This window comes from Hoplias malabaricus, chromosome 14, assembly GCF_029633855.1.
Source record: "Hoplias malabaricus isolate fHopMal1 chromosome 14, fHopMal1.hap1, whole genome shotgun sequence".
Lineage (NCBI taxonomy): Eukaryota > Metazoa > Chordata > Actinopteri > Characiformes > Erythrinidae > Hoplias > Hoplias malabaricus.
The window spans coordinates 25,963,105-25,984,062 of NC_089813.1; the positions used below are offsets into that span (position 1 = coordinate 25,963,105).

Here is a 20,958-nt window from a genome sequence, read left to right on the forward strand (position 1 = left end):
TTTTTAAGGGTGTATGTATACATGTATGCAAGCCGCATTGTATAATGTACAAGAGGACTTTAACTTTGTCGGGTATTTTCTGGTCTCTGGAGAAGGAGAGTCGGCGGCGTTAAAGATGGCGGAGGAGGAGAATCCAGCGGATGATTTTGATCAGATTTATTTTTTAAAAGACAGGCATGTGCGGTTTTTCCAGAGGTGCCTCCAAGTGTTACCGGAGAGATATTCCTCTTATGAAACCAGCAGGTATTTAGCGGAATTAAAGCTCCTGTTTGCCTGGAAATGTAGCTATGTTTTGTGGCAATGCTAGTAGTCAACAGTAGCTGTCGAGCTAACAGCATATCCCTTTCATTCATACAGATTTTAGAGAATAAAGGTTTTCACAGACATTATAAGTTCATCTTTCATCTAGGAGAACACTGAAATATATCTCTGCATACATTTATTAGTGCCTTAGTCTGTAGCTGAGTCTCAATACAAACGTCCGTTACTCGCTGAGAGGAAACGATCATTAACTGTGAGAAAAAAGCATTACAAGCTTTTTCCAACATAATAACCTTATTGTTTTCTCTGTATAAAGCATTCAGTCTTTTGTGTTTACCACTTATTGACATTCTACAAAGCTAACCCAAGGTCTAACTCGAGCCCAAAGTCGAGCCTGTCCAACAGGAAAAGAGCTAAGGCACATTCCTATAGAACAGTGCTCAGCAGTATTTATATATTATTTTTGCCAAGTGAAAAAAAACTACTGCTTGTGGAAACCCCCGGGTTTTGTGTTGGTTGTGCATTACTTTTTTTCTTGTTATTGCTGTGTATTGTGGAAAGTCAGTAGAAGTCTGTTTACTGTGTCTTCTCTGTGTGTATCTAGGTTGACTATAGTCTTTTTCGCCTTGTCTGGGCTCGATGTTCTTGATGCCTTGGATGTAGTGGACAAGCCCGGTTTGATTGAGTGGATTTACTCTTTACAGGTTCTTCCCACGGAGGACAGTAAGTCTTGTTTCTCTGTGTAGGTCTATTCCAAACTCACTTGTAATTCAAGGTGTTTTGCAACTATATGAACAACAATAATTACAAGATGAAAGAAGACAATTAAAATACAGAGATAAAAATGATAGTAGTGGTGAGGTATTGCTATATTGGCTTTGTTTTACTGTCTTTTTTACTGACACTGTACAGTTCTGAAGTTACTCAAGCTCAAGCTTTTATAAAATATAATTAAAATTATGAATGGTCTGATAATTATATATTTCTGTAATAATGTGTGTGATACCCAGAACAGACCACTGACTATAAATCATGCATATTTATTTTTGTGAATTCTTTACAGTTTATTATTTCAACACCACAGCTATCCTCCAAATTGTGTGAAAAGTTCCTGATGAATGGATCAATAGAAATGCACGTTTCTTTTTCCTTCTCCTGTAAAGTTACTGTTTTGGAGATATTTGTTTTTCATTGGACACTGACAAAATGAAATATAGTAAAGAAGTTAATATGTACTGAGAGGTGGGCATCTTTCTACAAAATGTACTTGGATTTCACCCTAAATTTGTTGTTAAAGTGTAACAACACCCCCTAGCTTCAGCTGACTCTACCTCAGGTTGAACTTTGAAAAATGCCCTCAAGTGGAAGTGGCCATTGCAAGGGGCACTATAGACAGTTGTCTGGCTCTGCTGCGTTTCTTGTTTCATTTCTGCAATGACAGAGAAACACTCACATGTCAAGGAGACCAATCTGGTGTAGTGGAATGCAGGGAGAAAATGTGTAAATGGCCTCTGTCCCCTAGTATGGATGCTGCAAGAGGAGACAGGGGACAAGGGCAAGGACATGGACTCTTTAATTTGCATACTGTGATTGTTACAGAGCTGAACAAATCAAAAATGTTTATGAGCTGCCCTCTGAAATGGTTATAAAACACTGATTTCTGCCATTAATTTATCTGATTCATAATTACTTCAATATATCTACTCCGATTTTATACATAAGCTGCTGATTGAACAGTGCTGATTTAAAAATGTATTTTCACTTATGAGCCTTTTAAGATTAAATCTCTGCATATGGACATTTTTCAAATGAGGCACCAGGTTTTAAACTGTGTAGGTTACGCTGAAGGAGCAACATTAGACAAACGTGAATACCACTAGATGGCAGTGTTGTTGTTATTTTTTTTTAAATCTAAATATTGACGTTCATCATGAAATATATTTGTGTTTTGCTCTCGATGTTATCAGGGTCTAACCTTGGCCGATGTGGGTTCCGAGGATCATCACACATTGGAGTTCCATACAACACCTCAAAGGTTGGTACATAGCCACAAGTTCCAGTATGCAATATTTTCATAGTTCTTAATCTGTTTGAAAAAGCTATTACCCTGGAGATCAACATTTCTCTTCTGGCTTAATTTTTTAGTGCTTAAAGCATATTAAAGATATTCCTCTGCTATATTAACACATTGTTATATTTTATTGTTTACTGTACAATAAAGAAATGATTTACGTAAATATACTAAAGTTCCAATGTTTTATATGATCACCTTCACTGTATTATGTAAATGTAAATCTGAAATTGATAGCTGCTACAGAATGAGGGTGCAATGTAAAACTAGGTCTGTGTTAAGACCGCTTAAACTTGTTGCGCTGTCATGCTCTGTTTTATAAGAAGAATTTGGGTAAGGCCTGTGTGAGCCTGGATTGGTTGAAGATTGCCAATTTGGCACCATATTCATCCATGAATAATCTTTGGTGAATCTTTTTGAAGAATTGTAATTATTCTGGTTATGTCATGCTTTGTGATGCATAATATCATCACTGAAGATTCTGGAGATTTAACTGTGCATGAAGAGCAAAAAGAAACCACAACCGAATGCTGGTTACCTTCAATATCCCGAACAGCACTCCCTCAAAAACATGCTCCTGTGATGACTATCACCTCAAGGATTACTAGAAAAACTGTTTTCTGTAAACAATGTCTGTTTCTACTTTCACAAATTCATTTTAAAACTGTACTGTGCACAATAGAAAGCAAATGTCAACAATGCCCAGAAACCCTGCAGACTTGTTTGGGCTTGAGCTTCTTTGAAATTGACTGATGCACAGTGGAACTCATGTTCTCCAGGCCCAAGAAATAAAGGGTCATGCAAATTGTTATCATCATGAAGTTCAAAGGGGGTGTCTGTGGTATGGGGATGTCTTATCAGAAGGCTGCACATCTGTGCAAGCTTTATTAATGCTGTAACATATGTACACATCTGGGAGCAGCATATGTTGCCCTCATGTCTTTTTCAGGGACGTCATTGCTTTTTTTAGCATGCCACTGCCAAGTGACATTTTACACATGTTAAAAGCGCAAAGCTGTGTAGAGAGTGCTGGATTGGCCTGCTTGTGATCCAGAGCTGTCTCCGACTGAAAACCCATGGTGTATTATGAAGTGCAAAATATGATAGTACAATCTGCATAAGTGCGCAGATGAAGTCTAATAATAATGGCTGAAAATTCTCTGCTTTTAAGCAGTTAGTGTCTTAAGTCCTCAGCTGATTATTAAGTGTAGTTAAGTGTTGCAGGCATCAAATGTTTAATTAAATGTTTTAACCTTATTTGAACCATAAATAGTTAGTTAATTAATTAATTATTTCATTGTCTGTAAGCGCTTATCCAGTTCAGGGTCACGGTGGGTCCGGTTCCCACCCAGGAACACACCCTGGAGGGGGCACCAGTCCTTCACAGGGCAATACACACACACACACACTCCACCTATCACCTACTGTGTTTTTGGACTGTGGGAGGAAACCGGAGCACCTGGAGGAAACCCATGCGGACACAGAGAGAACACACCAAACTCTTCACAGACAGTCACCTGGAGGAAACCCACGCGGACACGGGGAGAACACACCAAACTCCTCACAGACAGTCACCCGGAGGAAACCCACGCGGACACAGAGAGAACACACCAAACTCCTCACAGACAGTCACCCGGAGGAAACCCACGGGGAGAACACACCACACTCCCCACAGACAGTCACCCGGAGGAAACCCACGCGGACACGGGGAGAACACACCACACTCCCCACAGACAGTCACCTGGAGGAAACCCACGCGGACACGGGGAGAACACACCACACTCCCCACAGACAGTCACCCGGAGGAAACCCACGCGGACACGGGGAGAACACACCAAACTCCCCACAGACAGTCACCCGGAGGAAACCCACGCGGACACGGGGAGAACACACCAAACTCCTCACAGACAGTCACCCGGAGGAAACCCACGCGGACACGGGGAGAACACACCAAACTCCTCACAGACAGTCACCCGGAGGAAACCCACGCGGACACGGGGAGAACACACCAAACTCCTCACAGACAGTCACCCGGAGGAAACCCACGCGGACACGGGGAGAACACACCAAACTCCTCACAGACAGTCACCCGGAGGAAACCCACGCGGACACGGGGAGAACACACCAAACTCCTCACAGACAGTCACCCGGAGGAAACCCACGCGGACACGGGGAAAACACACCAAACTCCTCACAGACAGTCACCCGGAGGAAACCCACGCGGACACGGGGAGAACACACCAAACTCCTCACAGACAGTCACCCGGAGGAAACCCACGCGGACACGGGGGGAAAACACCAAACTCCTCACAGACAGTCACCGGGAGGAAACCCACGCGGACACGGGGAGAACACACCAAACTCCTCACAGACAGTCACCCGGAGGAAACCCTCGCGGACACGGGGAGAACACACCAAACTCCTCACAGACAGTCACCCGGAGGAAACCCACGCGGACACGGGGGGAAAACACCAAACTCCTCACAGACAGTCACCCGGAGGAAACCCACGCGGACACGGGGGGAAAACACCAAACTCCTCACAGACAGTCACCGGGAGGAAACCCACGCGGACACGGGGACAACACACCAAACTCCTCACAGACAGTCACCCGGAGGAAACCCACGCGGACACGGGGACAACACACCAAACTCCTCACAGACAGTCACCCGGAGGAAACCCACGCGGACACGGGGAGAACACACCAAACTCCTCACAGACAGTCACCCGGAGGAAACCCACGCGGACACGGGGACAACACACCAAACTCCTCACAGACAGTCACCCGGAGGAAACCCACGCGGACACGGGGACAACACACCAAACTCCTCACAGACAGTCACCCGGAGGAAACCCACGCGGACACGGGGAGAACACACCAAACTTCTCACAGACAGTCACCCGGAGGAAACCCACACTCCCCACAGACAGTCACCCGGAGGAAACCCATGCGGACACGGGGAGAACACACCACACTCCTCACACAGTCACCCGGAGGAAACCCACGCGGACACGGGGAGAACACACCAAACTCCTCACAGACAGTCACCCGGAGGAAACCCACGCGGACACGGGGAGAACACACCACACTCCCCACAGACAGTCACCCGGAGGAAACCCACGCGGACACGGGGAGAACACACCAAACTCCTCACAGACAGTCACCCGGAGGAAACCCACACGGACATGGGGAGAACACACCAACTCCTCACAGACAGTCACCCGGAGCAGGACTCGAACCCACAACCTCTAGGTCCCTGCAGCTGTGTGACTGCGACACTACCTGCTGCACCAACGCCGCCGCCCACCTTAAATATACATTTTCCTATTTAAAATAACAAATTTGTTTATGGACAACAGTGGACAAACTTACAACTGAAATGCATTTATTACTTTCAGTAATTCAGGAACTTTATTGACAAATTGTTTAATATTTTTTGGAGCACAATATCTCCTGGACAAGGGGTTGCCTTACGGAGCACAACATATAAATCGTTTAGGAACACAGTCCTCCTTGTTTTCCTTAGATTTACTGTCAAGGATGTGTGTGTGCGTGTGTGTTTTTTCTAAGAGAGACCAAGGAAAAAAACAGCACAAACATAAAACACTGTGAGGCTAAATGAAGAGGGATGAAACGCATGGCTTAGATGTCAAATAGTTATATGAGCTATTAGTCCAACTGTCTTGTTTATTAACTACAGTTTCGATATACGTTTTCACAGCTAATAGTGTTCTCTTCGTATACAAATTATGACCAGGCCAAAGCACTGTGGTTGCATTATTTACTAACAAAAGATAAAAACAGAACAGGATTTCAGATTTATTTATTTATTTATTTAGTATTTGTGTATGCATATCTTTGTGCTTTCCACAGGGCCCTGGATTTCCTCACCCCTATGACAGTGGCCATGTGGCCATGACATACACTGGTCTAGCGTGTCTCATTATTCTGGGAGATGACCTGAGTCGGGTCAATAAAGAGGCTTGCCTGGCAGGCCTAAAGGCCCTGCAACTGGAAGACGGCAGGTATGTAATTCCTTGTGGTTTTCTGTATGCATAGACCTGTTACAGCCACTGTCACTGTCAAATACGTGTAATTTGAATAGAATATTATATCTCATTTATTACTTGATGGGAAAAGTTGTGGTTATTTGTGCTTACACATGAAAAAGGAGGAGTCTTCTATAAGTCCAGATTGAGTCCCTGATTGAGAGTTATAGAAAACCTCTGTACCCTCAGTGCCTGACTGTATTTGTATCCACTGAACACAAGCACAAAGAATCCCTTTCAAGCTACTTGGCGTTTTCTAAGGCGATGACTACAACACTTGTAACGGGTGATGTCACGTCACCCCATGTTCTGTCTGACCTACAGTTTTACCGCAGTTACCACAAAGCCAACTTCTGTGTCTTTGATATGCTACCCGTTCAGTTGCAATATTATTTCTATTTATTGACTGACTGACCTAATATCCTGCAATATTGCAGACTGTTTTAAAATAGAGCCATGAATCAAAGCCTGCGTCAGAGTGTTGTTGATATCTACTGAGTTAGTGGTGTCTGTTTTATCTGCTGTGCAGTTTCTATGCTGTGCCCGAGGGAAGTGAGAATGACATGAGGTTTGTGTACTGTGCCGCCTGTATCAGCTACATTCTGGACGACTGGTCAGGGATAGACTGCAAGAAGGCCATTGATTACATAAGGAGTAGCATGGTGAGTCTGAAACACTTTTGTTTTCATTTTTAACAAGTTCAGACCTCTCAAAAACCAGACATGCTTTTAAAGGTTTTTGTTCCTCTTTAGCGTTGTACTCGTAGTTTAATCTTAGGTTCTGACATTGCATCTGGTGAATGCACATTTCCAGTATCTCTTTTCTGAAATTAGTATGAGATGGAATTTCTGAGTGTTCATTAATAAAAAGGCAATAATGTTTATTTAAAGAAAGCATTTCACATGGGCCCGCCACCTAAAAATAGTCTATTATGCTTGAACATCTGTCTAATCAAGCTGACATAACACTTGCTTTGTGTGTGTGTGTGTGTGTGTGTGTGTGTGTGTGTGTGTGTGTGTGTGTATACACCAGTCAACCATAACATTATGAATGTCTCATAATACAATATGTGTAATTTTCTCATAGTAATGATAATAATAATTAGCTAAAATGACAATGAAATGGTGTGTAAATGGCTCTGGGTCAGTAAATGCTCCATATTTAAAAAATATATCAGTCAGAATGGATGGGAACATTGTTTCCCGTAGCATGGTAGTGCTGAGCATTTAAGGTGTGGTTAAGCCTGTAACGAACAACAGCATTTTTTTTAAATTTCTTTGTTGATTACTTTTGAACCACAAGAGATAATGCAAGTGTGATTGTGGTGATTGATTCCTGAGACAATTCGTTGTTCATATGTTTTAACACCAAGGTGGCGGCCATATTCCAGATAAAAGATATGCCCCCTCACCCATTACTTGATGGGGTATTCAGATATGTCGTTTTCGCTTTCATTTCTGAAATAAATGTTAGAACACTCCATGATAACCTTTTTCTTTTTGAACATATTTAAACATTTGAGCTTCATTTGAAGAATGCTGAGAGATTATAACTAAATAAATAAAATTGAAGAAATTATTTTTAAACATAAAATGTAATGAACAAAACTGTACATTTCTTGAAAAAGTTAGGACACCCTATGCCCTAATAGCTGTTTTTCCCCTTTCGGCTGAAATAACTTCAATTAGACGTTTCCTGTAACCATCTACCAGTCTCCGATGTCAACTGGGAGGTGATTTTTCTCACTCCTCAATGCAGAATTCTTTCAGCTGTGTGATATTTGAGGGGTTTCTTGAATGCACAGATCACCCCACAGCATCTCAGTAGGATTAAGATCTGGGCTCTGATTTGGCCATTCCAGAACTCTCCATTTCTTACTTTTGAGCCATTCCTTGTGAATTTACTGGAATGTTTTGGCTCATGGTCATGTTGCAGGGTCCACTTCAGCTTCAGTTTTTGGAAAGATAGTCTCACATTTTCCTCAAGCACCCTCTCATACAGTGAAGAACTCATAGTAGATTCTATGATGGAGAGCTTGCCAGGACCTGCTCCAGCAACGCAGCACCAAAGTCGTTTCCTGATGTTAGATGCATGTACTTTGACATCAACTGTGGCAAGAGCCACTTGTAGGTCCCGTGATGATATTTTAGGATTGTTGGAGACTTCTTTATGCATCTTGCACTCTGCTCTTGGACTGAACTTGTGAGGATGGCCTACCCTGACCATGTTGGTGGTTTAAATGTTTTCCAATTAGAAATCAGCCATTCTGTTCAGAAAAATAATTTACAATTGGTTTGAGATCTTTTTACCTCCATTCCCAGACTCATATACATCTATAACCTTTCTGAAGGCCTCAGAGATCTCTTTAGATCTCGGCATAGTGATACCACTCACTTCAGCAGCCAAAGGCAAATCAGACTACTGTCTCAGGTTTAAATAAGAGCCTCCTCCAATGTCCTCTTTAATGATGGTCTAATCATTTGCAGCTGATGTGGTGCAACTGATTCTAAATATAGACATTTTAATTAAATAAATATTACAGCTTGGGTTTATAAGTAATTTCTTCAGTTTTGTTTGTGTAGTTATATAAGCTCCATCTCTCAATACTGTTCACGTGAAGCTCATATGTCCATATTTTTAAAAATGTTCAAAAAGACAAAGGTATTCATGGGGTGTCCTAACTTTTTCACATCACTGTGTGTAGGTATATATGTATGTATAGTTTTTCCTTTGTATTTATTTTTACTGAGAAGTTGTCATGACCATTCTTCTGCATCTGATTCTTAGACAGCCTTACCTGCAAACAAAACTACTGAAACATGATCCGAAATGCTAAGCATGTCAACACAACAGCAAGTCTGTTACCTTTGTCCTTCCTTTGAACTGCCTAACCCATAGGGGACTAGGCCAAACAGGGAAAGGGGGCAAGTTTAGAAGAGCAGACAGACTTGTTTCTATCTCTTTATGTGGCTCATAGAAAATCCAGTTTGTTTGTTCCAAATCTAATCTCACAGATTATATAATCCGCACTCAGGCCAGCAGCATCCCTGTTTTTGATGATTACAGTGAGTATTAGGGTGTTTTAAAAGAGATGCTGGTTACTACAGTTTTGCATGGGGGCTAGTGTTGGCCCTGAGCTGCTGGTTATTCCCAAATTGCTATAAATGGATGCTGCGCTGCAGGCAGGAGGGCCCTTCAGGCCAGTAATCTTCTTATGGATTCAATTTTTGGAGCTTGACTACTAAACCCTTTAAGGGGGTGAGAAAGGAAAGGGATGGTTATCAGCATTTGTTTACTATAGCCTGTAAATGATTTCAAGGCTTTGTTTGATGTTGTGATGTTTTCTTCATTGTTTTTAATACAAGCACATGTTTTGAATTTTAATTTTCTGAGCCCACACAAGCCCATGTTTTCAGAGTTGGAAACTCTGCTGTAGTGCTTTTCATCCAGTGTTCTGCCACCAGACAAACCCATTGACCACTGTAGGTGTACGCAGAGAAATCACAAGATTAAAAGCAGGTGAAAGTCAGGTGAATAACTAGTTGGTGTTTTGGAAGCAGGATAAAAATCTGCAAGTATAAGGATTTGTATGGAAGCAAATCTGCCTCATCAGACTTATTATATTACCACCTTTGAATTTGTAGCACTGAAATTATGCATCTGAATATAATTGCTCTTGAATAGAACTCATGAATTTTCAAGAACACGTTTTCAGTGTTATTATTCAAGGTTAATAAACTCAGATAAAAAAAATTCAAGCTCAAAACAAATTCAAACAATACATTTCGAAGTTGCTCAAATTCGATAGACGAAATTCAGAAACCAAAAAATGAGTTAAAAAATTCAGATACACCTCCGGGACACAAAGGATAAGCAATCGATTCATTAGGATTTTCTTCTCTTTCACCTTAAATGTTGCAGTAGTTGCATTTTGTCGCCGCTAGATGGCGAAATACGAACACAGCTTCCATACCGTGGAAAAACTACACGTTTAGCTTCCTTCCGCGGATATTATCCCTTTATTTTCAAAGGCTCAGCGAAGACACAATATAACAGACTATTGACATCCTGAAGATGAAGACATTTTACTGTGGAGATTTTTTTTGTAGTGGCCCTGTGAACATAGCATGTGAAAGATTTTAGTGCTACACATTCAAAGGTGGTAATATTTCTAAGTCTGATGAGACAGATTTGCTTCCATAGATTTGAGTGAATTTGACAATGGCTAGAATTTAGCGGCTAACCTGGGATTAAGTATAATGTTTTGATTAGAGCATCTCCAAAGCTGTAGGTCTTTCTGGGTTTTCCTCATATGTAGTGGTTAGGGCCTACCAAAAGTGGTTAAAGAAAGAGCAACCTGGGAATTGGCAAGAGGCCAAATTTTGGGCAGTGGGAGTGAAAACACAGCACTGTCTCCTCCTCAGCATTAATGACTAAAGTGACCTTGAGCAAGGCGTCTAAACCCCAGATGCACCCCATTCACTGGGGTGGCTGTGTGTGTGAGAGAGGCAGGGCTTCATGTAATGGCAAAAACCTACATCAGTAGTAGTTAGCACACTCATTTTAGCAAAGATAATTTAATCAGCATCATCACTGCTGAAAATCACTACCTTACATTTACAATATATTTTGAAGGCAATGGGTTAGGAGTGTGTAATATTCATGTTAATGCGCACACAAAATAAATATATGATTGTTGCAGTGTTAAGAACTGAAAGGTCATGTTATACGTACACTAGATTGTATTTTCAATAGTTTAATAATAGTTCAAGGGAATGTGAAAATCATATTTATATAATATTATATATTTTCATATTATATAATTTTTATTGCATCTTACACAAATCCCAACGTTTCTAGAAAAGGTGCTTTTACAACTGTACTCTGTACTCTGGCAATAACATTTTATAACATTGTATTTAATGATTGTTCAGTCTCTTTAAGAGAGAAGTGATCTAATTATTTGAATTCTTTCCCTCCCCAGTCTTATGACAATGGGATTGGTCAGGGAGCAGGCTTGGAATCTCATGGTGAGTACACATGATTGCGGAAGATGTGCGATGTTGGTACACACACGCACACACACACACACACACACCACACACTCTTATCAGTTTCTTCATTATTCCCCTGCCATCTGGTTTGTCTTTTGAACAATTCTGTGAGGAAGAGTTGTGTTCTCTGGTTACTGAAACGCTCTGTCTCCAGACACGTTTCACTGCTCATTCATTTCTCTTGAATACTTACAGCTTAGCTCAGTTTCTATCGTTACCATGAACACTATATGCCTCAACAAAAGATCACAGGATATTGCTGACTGCTGCTTTGATCTGCCCATATCTGTAACTCAAACAGTAATTCACTGATGCAAGACAGGTCAAACACTATTATTTTGTGGAACTTCCCAGTAAATGAATGTGATGCTGCAGGGAGCATTTTGTTATTTTAGTGTTTGACAATTACAGAGGTCTGAATATAATTTATTAGTGTTTTTTCAGGTTAATTGCTGCTTGATTTATGATCAATTTTGATTAGCTCCAAGCATTGCCGTTAACATTGATTTTTGGTTGTGTAAATAAAATCGCAGTGAATACCCACACATTATAATAAATACAGGAACCCTTGTACCACATACAAGATTTACACATCACATCCCTGTTAAACTCAAATTCAACCACCCTGTGAAGTGTGCAGTTGACATATTTAAATATTACATTCTGTAGAGTGGAATAGCAGTGATGATGGATTGCATCTAGCAACTAAAAGTGGTAAATAGTATAATCGTGGCACGGAATTATTATTATTGCCCCTTTCTTTCCTCAGGTGGTTCCACTTTCTGTGCCATAGCCACGATGTGTCTGATGGGCAAATTAGAGGAGATGTTCAGCGAGAGAGAGTTGAACAGAATACGCAGGTGGTGCATCCTCAGACAGCAGAACGGCTTCCACGGGCGCCCCAACAAGCCTGTGGATACATGTTACTCATTCTGGGTGGGCGCAACACTGGAGGTACAACAGAAACTATTTTTTCTTCCAACAAAATCCCTTTTTAACATTGTTGCTGGGCTGTCAGAGAGTGAAAATGAATAAGCCTCAATTAATCTTTTCTTTTCAATTAATAATTTTGGTTATTGCACCATATTCATTGACAGTAATTCATTGAGATTAACATTCATTGTCATAATACAGAGTTCACATAAAAAGAAATCAAAAGGGAAAAAGGAGTCTTGGTACACACAAGAAGCCTGCCCATATCACCCAAATGCTTCCAAATTTACATTGGCTTCCAGTCTCTGAATGTGTCCTGCTGTTAACCTTTAAAGCCCTCACACCTGCCTATCTCTCCGACTTACTACTCCTCCGTGCCCCATCACGCAAGCTGAGGTCCTCAGATCCTGTTCCTTTAATTGTTCCTAGATTCTAGCTCTCCGCTATGGGTGTCAGGCCTTTTAGTGCTGTCCCCACAATCTGGAACTCGACCCTCATCTGTTCACTCTTCTAAGTCTCTCTCCTTTGTCAAAGCTCAGATAAAAACCTATTTTCAGAATAATTTCACACCCTGTGAATTATGTGCATTGTTTTTCCTCTTTCTTGAATATTGTAAAGCGACCTTATATTTGTGAAAACCACTATATATATTTATTATTATTGTTATTGTTGTTGTTATTACATAAATAAAAACCCCTGAGTTCCCAGCAATAATATGTATTAAGAGCAACAATCAGTGCATGTACTCTGTTATTATTACGTTATCAAAATGTGTTTCTATGATACAGCTTGCTTCAATAGGACTGTCCATATTCCTGTTCCTTTTGGTAGTTTGCTTTGGTTGTCCCCAGCTCCTCTGATATAGCTGTTGTTATGTGCAGAATGATATTTCCAAATCAGTGTAAACAATACTTTCAGGGAGAACCAAATTAATGGCATTGCAGCCTGAAAAAATGGGCTGTTTGAATTTAATAGTCAGTCATTTTAACATACATGTGCATTGTGAAAATGTGTTTAAACGTGAAAAAATAGTGGCTTTAATAATTAAACTGGTGTATTCAACCCTAAATTCAGTCAAGATATGTGTAGTGTCCTAATGTTGCTTTTTTTCCCCCCAATGAAGACAAATTTGGCTAAAACTTCATGTACGTTTACTCCTCAAGAGTTGAGGCAAACTTCATGCCTAAATCATTTGTGTTTCAAATCTTGAGAAGCAGCCTCCAACAGATTTTTTATGGTGGTTTCTGACACTGGAAAACGAACAAAAGTGTGAGGGGAAAAATATAGGCCTTCAGATATCATTGTTCATAGCTGTGGAACATAATTTAGTCTCGAAGCTTGCGTGTACACCAAACATCCCTTTGGCCATGGATGAAATGTGGGTAAAGGGGAAAAGTGCATAATTTCTGTCACTGTATTTCCACATGGCTGCATGCTTTTGCAGAATGGAAGTTGTTTTCCTGTCTTATAAGTCACAAAGCCACTGTTATCTCTTTCCTCCATATATTAAGATAGCTTCAGCTGCCTGCAGCTTCTTTGGCTATATTGTGTGGGCTTCAGGACTTACTTCCTCACAGTGCTGTGTTAGTGTTTCATAGCATGCATGTTACACTAGCTGTGTAAGCAAACACATCAGCACAGTGCATGGCCTAGGTTGTGTGTTTGCCTTTAGCAGGGACCTTTCACTATGTGTTATGGCTGTTATTGCATGCCACAGTCTATGAGGAAAGTGCAGATGATAGTTTTTTTTTTAAACATGTGCTGCAGTAATTTGCATCTCATTTCCAACTGCTGCTCCAGAAAACACATTTTAGTTTGTTGACTGAAGCTTGTCAGTGGTCTGATGTTTGTTCCTGCTGTTCAGAACAACACTTCCTCTGAACTACTTCGGAAGAATTACAGAAAAGTTCAGAAAATTCCACTACAGTGCTAACTTTCGGTTTGACTAAAAGATGCAGCATAAAACTGCATTATTTAAACACTGTGATTCTAAGGTCAAAGCCAACCCTCTGAGTAGATCAAGTACTGTTATTATTGTATAAAATAGCATGAACACTAATGATTAGGCACTAGCACTGACTGAAAAAACAGGTGTGTGCCCAATGCCTTAGGGCAGTCTGTCTATGTTTGTTTAAAGTAGTATAAAGCATTCCAAGAAATCAAGTTGCTGCAAATAATTTTTGCTTGTCTTCCCCAACATTCTAGAGTTAATGAGGCTACCAGCTTAAATATAACATTTTAAGCTGATTCTTATTAAATTTCTCAGTGGTCCAGAGTCAGATATAGTAATCCAAATTTCCCCATATTTCACTAGGGAGTAATAAAAGGACTGATCAGTTCTGTTTGGGATGTATTCGGAAGTGACTACAGTGACCTTTGCGACTAAAACAAGTAGTAATTTAACCAGACATTGTTCACTTGTATTAGTTAGGAAGTGTAGTACTTTGGCCTGGGTGACTTTTATGTGTAGCTGCAGCGTTAGCATTTTGCCAGTTAAGTTACAGACCACACAGAAAAATTAAGCCTAAGCTTAGAAATCCAGAGAGAGACAGAGAGGGAACACAAACTTCCCCCAAAGCCAAGTATCACTTCTGCAAAATTGTGGAACTGACATTTAAAGAAATAGGTGCAAATATGTTTTTAAAGCTGTGCATTACAGTGCTTTTACCACTGTTTTTTTAAATGCCAGCTGCACCATGTGGCCAAAAGGTTATTAATATGTAATTTAACCCTCCTTTGTTGCAGGAGGTTCAGCTTCTACCATTCTGGGAAGGCTTTAATCTTAAATATTGAAACTGTTTCTGTGAGGATTTGAAGACATTGAGCCATTAGAATGTTAGTGAGGTGAGGCACATTGGTCGGATGTTTATTTTTGATCGTAAAAGCCACGTATTGAATGGTGCTCTATCACTCCAGAGAATACCGTATAACTGCTCCACAACCCAAAGCCTGAGGCATTTGTAACCCTCTAGCTGACACTTTGCATTGAACATGGTGACCTTAGGCTTGTGGGAAGCTGCCCCAGAGCATCCCATTTCGTTTCATGCAAGCTGTTTGTGCAGCAATCAATCATGTCTCTACAATGGGTGAAGTTTATCCGTTTAGCTATATAGTGTAGCTCACATACTGCTGATGAACCATGGGGTACAGCTTTGGAAAGGAGTCACTGATGAAAAGAGGTGCCTCGTCGTTGATTTGAGGAATTGCTTGATCGTGTTTGTTCTGAATAGTTGGAGTCAGAGCTGGACAATAATTCAATATCAATATATATTGCAATATAAAATGTTTCAATAACAATGGTATGATTTTTAAACACATTTTCCATGTTTCAATATATATTATTTACAGCATTTGTCACTGACTGAAATTCATTACCGGGTGCTGCCATTAGATCTTTGCTCTCAGTTTTAAAGTTTAAAAATATTAATATTGACAAAACCAAGAGGATGTTGTTTCATGGTGATGTCATGTTGCTTTTGGCTCTTGGCAGTTTTTCTGTGGTGTTTTTTTCCTGTTCATATCGGTATAAGAATTATATTGTATTGATAGAAATTAAAAAATATATTGTGATTGTGATATTGTGATTAATTTTGGCCATATCCTCCAGGAAATATTTCATAATAGTTACTAAAGATAAGTGGATTAAAATAAGAAAAATATTTCTCAGAATATGTAGAGAGTCTGTGCTAAGTTCTGCTTTTCTATTTCTCAGCTTCTAGATGTATTTCAGTACACCAATTTTGAAAAGAACCGGAACTACATCCTGTCCACCCAAGACAGCTTGGTGGGGGGCTTTGCCAAATGGCCGGACAGCCATCCAGGTAAGATTACTCTTCTCTTTGAAGTGCTCTGTGTGTATGTGCACATTTGGCATTGTTAGCTGAAACCACAGTGTAATTCAGTACATGAGTCCTGAATGTCTTATTGATGAGATGTTTGTCCGGACTTGCAGAGCTGATAAGAAGAGTTTCATGTTACTGGGCCATGTGAACTTTTCTGTTGATGTCCAGCTTCTCTGCTTTGTTAGATGGAAAGATTGCCATAATGTACAATTATGAATGAATGGCAATGCTATGAAATTCTATTTTTGAAATGTTTATGTACAGATTTTAAGAGTGCTTTGTTTAGAGGAACCTGACCCTCTTTGGAGGATGTACTTGGTTCATTGATGAAGTTGCTTACTAATGGGACTTGATGTATTTGTTTGATTCCAACCCACATCCTTTTCATTATAACTCAATTTGGCCCGCATGGGGTGCAGCAAAATCCTATTACAAAGGTTCTCTTGGGAGTGTCAGAGCACTTTAAATGGGTCTCCATGCATTATTCATGAGCTCTTAAAGAGGACACTCTCTGTATTATACCAGTCATATCTGATTTTCCTCATGATGGGTAGACATAGTTGCAACCACAAAACAGACAGCCATGCTAAACCTAAACTAGCCAAGAATTGAAAGCAACACAACATCACCATCATACAACAACATCTTAGCTTTGTCCATATAAATATCTTTAAACTAAACTTTAAATTGAGGTCATTGAACTGACGACAACCCCCTGTAATGACCCCCAGTCAGTGAAAAATGCTGTAAATAATATATATTGAAAAATGCGTTTTAAAATGATATTGTTGTTATTGTATCATTTTATATTGCAATATATATTGATATTGAATTATTGTCCAGCTCTAGGCTGCAGCATGCAAAGGCCTTATATGTATTATATGTTGATTGAAAATGTGCAAATAAGGTCAAAACATTTTTGGCTTAAAAATTAGACCAGCGTGACGTTGTATAAAGATTGTATCATTGAATTTTAGATGTGATTTACATGTGATGTGCGTCATGTTGTACATTGATATTCAATACTATGTTTTTCCATGTTCAGGAAGTTAAAAAGTGTAGCAGTGTCTGCTATTGAGAGTTCTAGGATTAATAAACATTGTCTGTAGTTTTTTACTTGGATTATATTTATGATAACTTATAATATAGAAGCATTGCTGTTGCCACATGTACTTTTACTATGTAGAGGATTTCATAAGAACAAAGTCAAACAAAACATTCTAGGTCTCTTCTAGGATTTTAGAGTTGAGTACCAGGACTCAGGAAGCTTGGGTTCATTATATAAACCTAAATACATTTTTATTTATAATAAATCAAACTGCATAATTAAATGTACATTTATATTCCGATTTAAAGTCTTTCAGATGTGTCGTGATCTGTTCAGATGTGAACGGCTCCATCGAGGTTTTAAATTATTAGAATAGTTTATAATGGTGTTGATGGGAACCAGACGTCCAAGGTGTCTAACGTACACATGCTGCTTGATGTCTGAATTCGTTCATGGGTTTTGTGCCTCTTTACTCAGCCAGTAGCTTGAGCATCTGTAGCAGTCACCGTATGTGTGCTGTTCAGCTGACCTACTTTCTCTGCCTCTCCCCCCACCCCGACCTTCTGCGCCTCAGACCCTCTGCACACATACTTTGGCATCTGTGGCCTGAGCCTGATAGGAGAACCTAACCTTCAGAAAGTGCACCCGGCCCTCAACATCAGCGAGAGGGCCTTTGAATGTCTCCAGCAGCTGCATCGGACATGGAGAGAAAGCTGCACATGACAGTGTGCCCCCCACGCGACCCCCTACTGTTCTGAAGACCACCGCAGCCTACAAGCCATGCGCAGCCCCCAGCAAGTCCAGCCTTGCCCTTCAGAAGCCCAGCCTCATATACCTTAGCAATAGAAAGCAAACGGACCATAGTTTGTCTCCCAGAAAGGGGCAGGTAGGACGGAGGCGATGAATAAGTCATACAGTCCAGCGTTATCAATTATTAAACTTGAAATGTGGCCTGTGCTGAACATTTGTTTGGGTCTGTTTCACATGAACAATATTTCTTTCTCCCTGATGTGTGTTTTTTTGTTTTTTTGTTTTTTGTTAGATATTGAGAACCAAGAAGCACTTGAGTAGACCGTATGACTTTATCTCTTAATCACACTTTGGCTTCTTTATTGTGATTTTGCCTTGGATCAGTGTTTTATTTGCAAAGGGGTTTTTCCTTTTTTTCTTTTCTTTTTAAGCACATGAAACAATCTAATCATGGTGATAGCGTAGTTTAGAATATACTTCCAGTGCAAGTCTCCTTTAAAATATTATTCTTATGGCTTCCTTTGTTTTTCTTACTTCATATAACAAGAGATTGTTAATTGTTATTTTTTACAGTGCAAAAGTTAATTATTTTAGCAGTTGTTTTACTGAAGAGACCACATTGTCACAGGACTGTTTTTTTCCTCATTGAATGTGCCTCAGATAAGTTACTGCACCCTAATTTAGAACAAACTTCTGTTTTTTTTTCCTTTTCTTTTCTTGCATACTCTTTGCCTGAGTTGCTGCAAATTGACGTCTCTTCTCAAGAAGACACTTGAATGTTTGCTTCATCATGGTTAAGAAAAAAAAAAAGAATTTATTTTTTCTATGCCTATACAGATATCGATATAAGGGATGTTATTGATGGCACTCACCTTTCTATTACTATTATTATGAAGTGCTAATACTGTAAATTGCAGTTCCAGTGAGTGTTAATGAATTAAGTAACAGCATACTCTCATGTCAGATAAGTGGACATTTATAACTGTGCCAGTGATGCAGTGCAGACCGATTCGGGAATAAAATGAAATGTTGAATTTCCATTTCTTTTGTTCATGGATTTATTCATATTCGATATTATTAGCTTATGTCATTTGTAGAAACATATTTAAAAAAAAAACCTGATGTCTTCAGCTGAAAAGTGACAAGTTAAAGCTACAAATAGGCTACTGTATAAAACTCAGAGGTCACCAGCAGCTTCTTTAATTCAAAATCTCTCTTGATTTCTGTTAGTTTCCTGTTCTCTGTAACAGCTTTGCAGCAGCAACCCCTCCTTTCAGAACCATGGTGTTGTTTTTCCACAGTAGAAGAAGCTCATATCGCTAATGGAATGTTTACTGGAGGTTTCTGTATTATTTGATAAAAACATGAACTGGTTTATCTTGGTCTGTTAGATGAGTTTTACTCACTGCTCCACTGGGAAGTCCACTGGGCATGCTCAGTCAGATTTAGTTCACTAAGGTTAATGTTACTGGATATATTTACTTGGAATTTATGGGAATAACAAATAATGACCTTATTCAAACAAACTATCTAAATCATTGTCTTTGGGTTATCTTTCAGATTTACCATCACTCTGATTTCTAATTCTTACTGGATTTAAGTACTTTTACCATTGATTTGTGTTTCTGTGCTAAGGCTGTAATTAGCGATGCTGCTTTATAAGCAGGCAGCTCTGAGTCAATAGTAGTGTCTAGCAGTATTGATTCAGAGGAAATGCAGTTCTGGCTTTTGCTGCACTTTTCACAGCCAATCATTTTCCTACAAATGAAGTTGGCCTTGATAAATCAGGAACAAAGTCAAAAGGCACAGCAGCTGAACTTAAATAACTGAATGTTTTAATTTGCTTTGACATTATTAATATTCATGCATAACACAAATTCACTATGTATCTTTGGTAAAGAAATACTTTGCATTGAGAGACCACTTACTGTTCGCTGTGTTAAACTGGACTTAAACATGGTCTAATGGGCAGCTTAGTTAAGCCTTCAAAACGTAAAACTTTTTGAAAACAACTAAATACTAAAATCTTGTAAATTATATTTTCTATAAAGTTTTTAAACCAATGAGATAACATGATTGATCCTCTAGTAAACTGCAGGTGCCAGTATTCTCTTGAATATGTCAATGTTGGGAACAGTAAGTCCTAGACTTTTGTTGGTTAATTTTCTATAAAACTGCACTTCCGAACATGTTATAAAAAAACACATGCAACACACACACACACACACACACTCATGATCCTCATAACCTTACAGTCATGTTCATGAGAAAATCTCTGCTAATTTTAAAGTTAACATTAAAATTTATACCAGTTCACTACATCCTGTGGTTCTGCTGAGCCAGGGTTTTACTCTGAATAGTTTTAATCAAAAGAATATTGCTATTATATAAATTCATATACCCAAATGTGTGCATAAATATATTGTGAGATTGGTTTTAATAATTTAGTTGACTGTCATCACTGAATATATCACCACTGAAACCATCAGCAAGATTGAGTTTTGTGGGTTACTAAATAATAAGAAAAATGTATTTATTGTTGAGCTGAGTAAATAAATCACACATCTAACCATTAACTCTGTTTGTTTAAAACTTGGCCAGACAGGCCAAATAAAAGTGTACTTTCATTTCATATCTGTTTTAGACAGCAAAATTTTATTGAATGTCTGTGTCAGCATATTAAAGCACTACTCCTCTAATTTATAATATGATGTGTCATGAGCTCTTTAAAAACAGAAAAAATTCACAAATAAATTACTGTGCAAATTTCAGAGACCACCCTTTATTTATTTATTTGTTTATTTATTATTATTATTTTTTTTTCAGTCAGAATTGCCACCAAGTACAAGAATATGCGGCTGTCTTCAATCATCCTTGGAAGTTTTTGTTTATGAATGTGGAGCTTGTAACTAAGACATGATATGCATTCATATGGCTTTTGGTCAGGTA

At 39.4% G+C, this 20,958-nt stretch overlaps 1 protein-coding gene across 1 annotated transcript; it reads left to right on the forward strand.

Annotated features, from left to right (window-relative positions):
• The first annotated feature begins 93 nt into the window (after window positions 1–93).
• On the forward strand, window positions 94–20,726 carry pggt1b (protein geranylgeranyltransferase type I, beta subunit). Its single transcript, XM_066643124.1, has 9 exons — window positions 94–243; window positions 866–984; window positions 2,229–2,296; window positions 6,207–6,358; window positions 6,912–7,044; window positions 11,367–11,412; window positions 12,206–12,390; window positions 16,082–16,190; window positions 17,834–20,726. The coding sequence occupies exons 1-9, from the start codon at window positions 116–118 to the stop codon at window positions 17,980–17,982; spliced, it is 1,089 nt and encodes a 362-aa protein (XP_066499221.1). The 5' UTR covers window positions 94–115; the 3' UTR covers window positions 17,983–20,726.
• The last annotated feature ends 232 nt before the right edge of the window (window positions 20,727–20,958 follow it).

What these genes read in the sequence shown, in the direction of transcription:
- pggt1b (XM_066643124.1), top strand. Translation starts at nt 116, where the DNA reads ATGGCGGAGGAGGAGAATCCAGCGGATGATTTTGATCAGATTTATTTT. An exon ending in TCCTCTTATGAAACCAGCAG is followed by an intron (nt 244 to 865) that starts GTATTTAGCGGA and finishes GTGTGTATCTAG; the next exon opens with GTTGACTATAGTCTTTTTCG. An exon ending in CTGCAACTGGAAGACGGCAG is followed by an intron (nt 6,359 to 6,911) that starts GTATGTAATTCC and finishes TCTGCTGTGCAG; the next exon opens with TTTCTATGCTGTGCCCGAGG.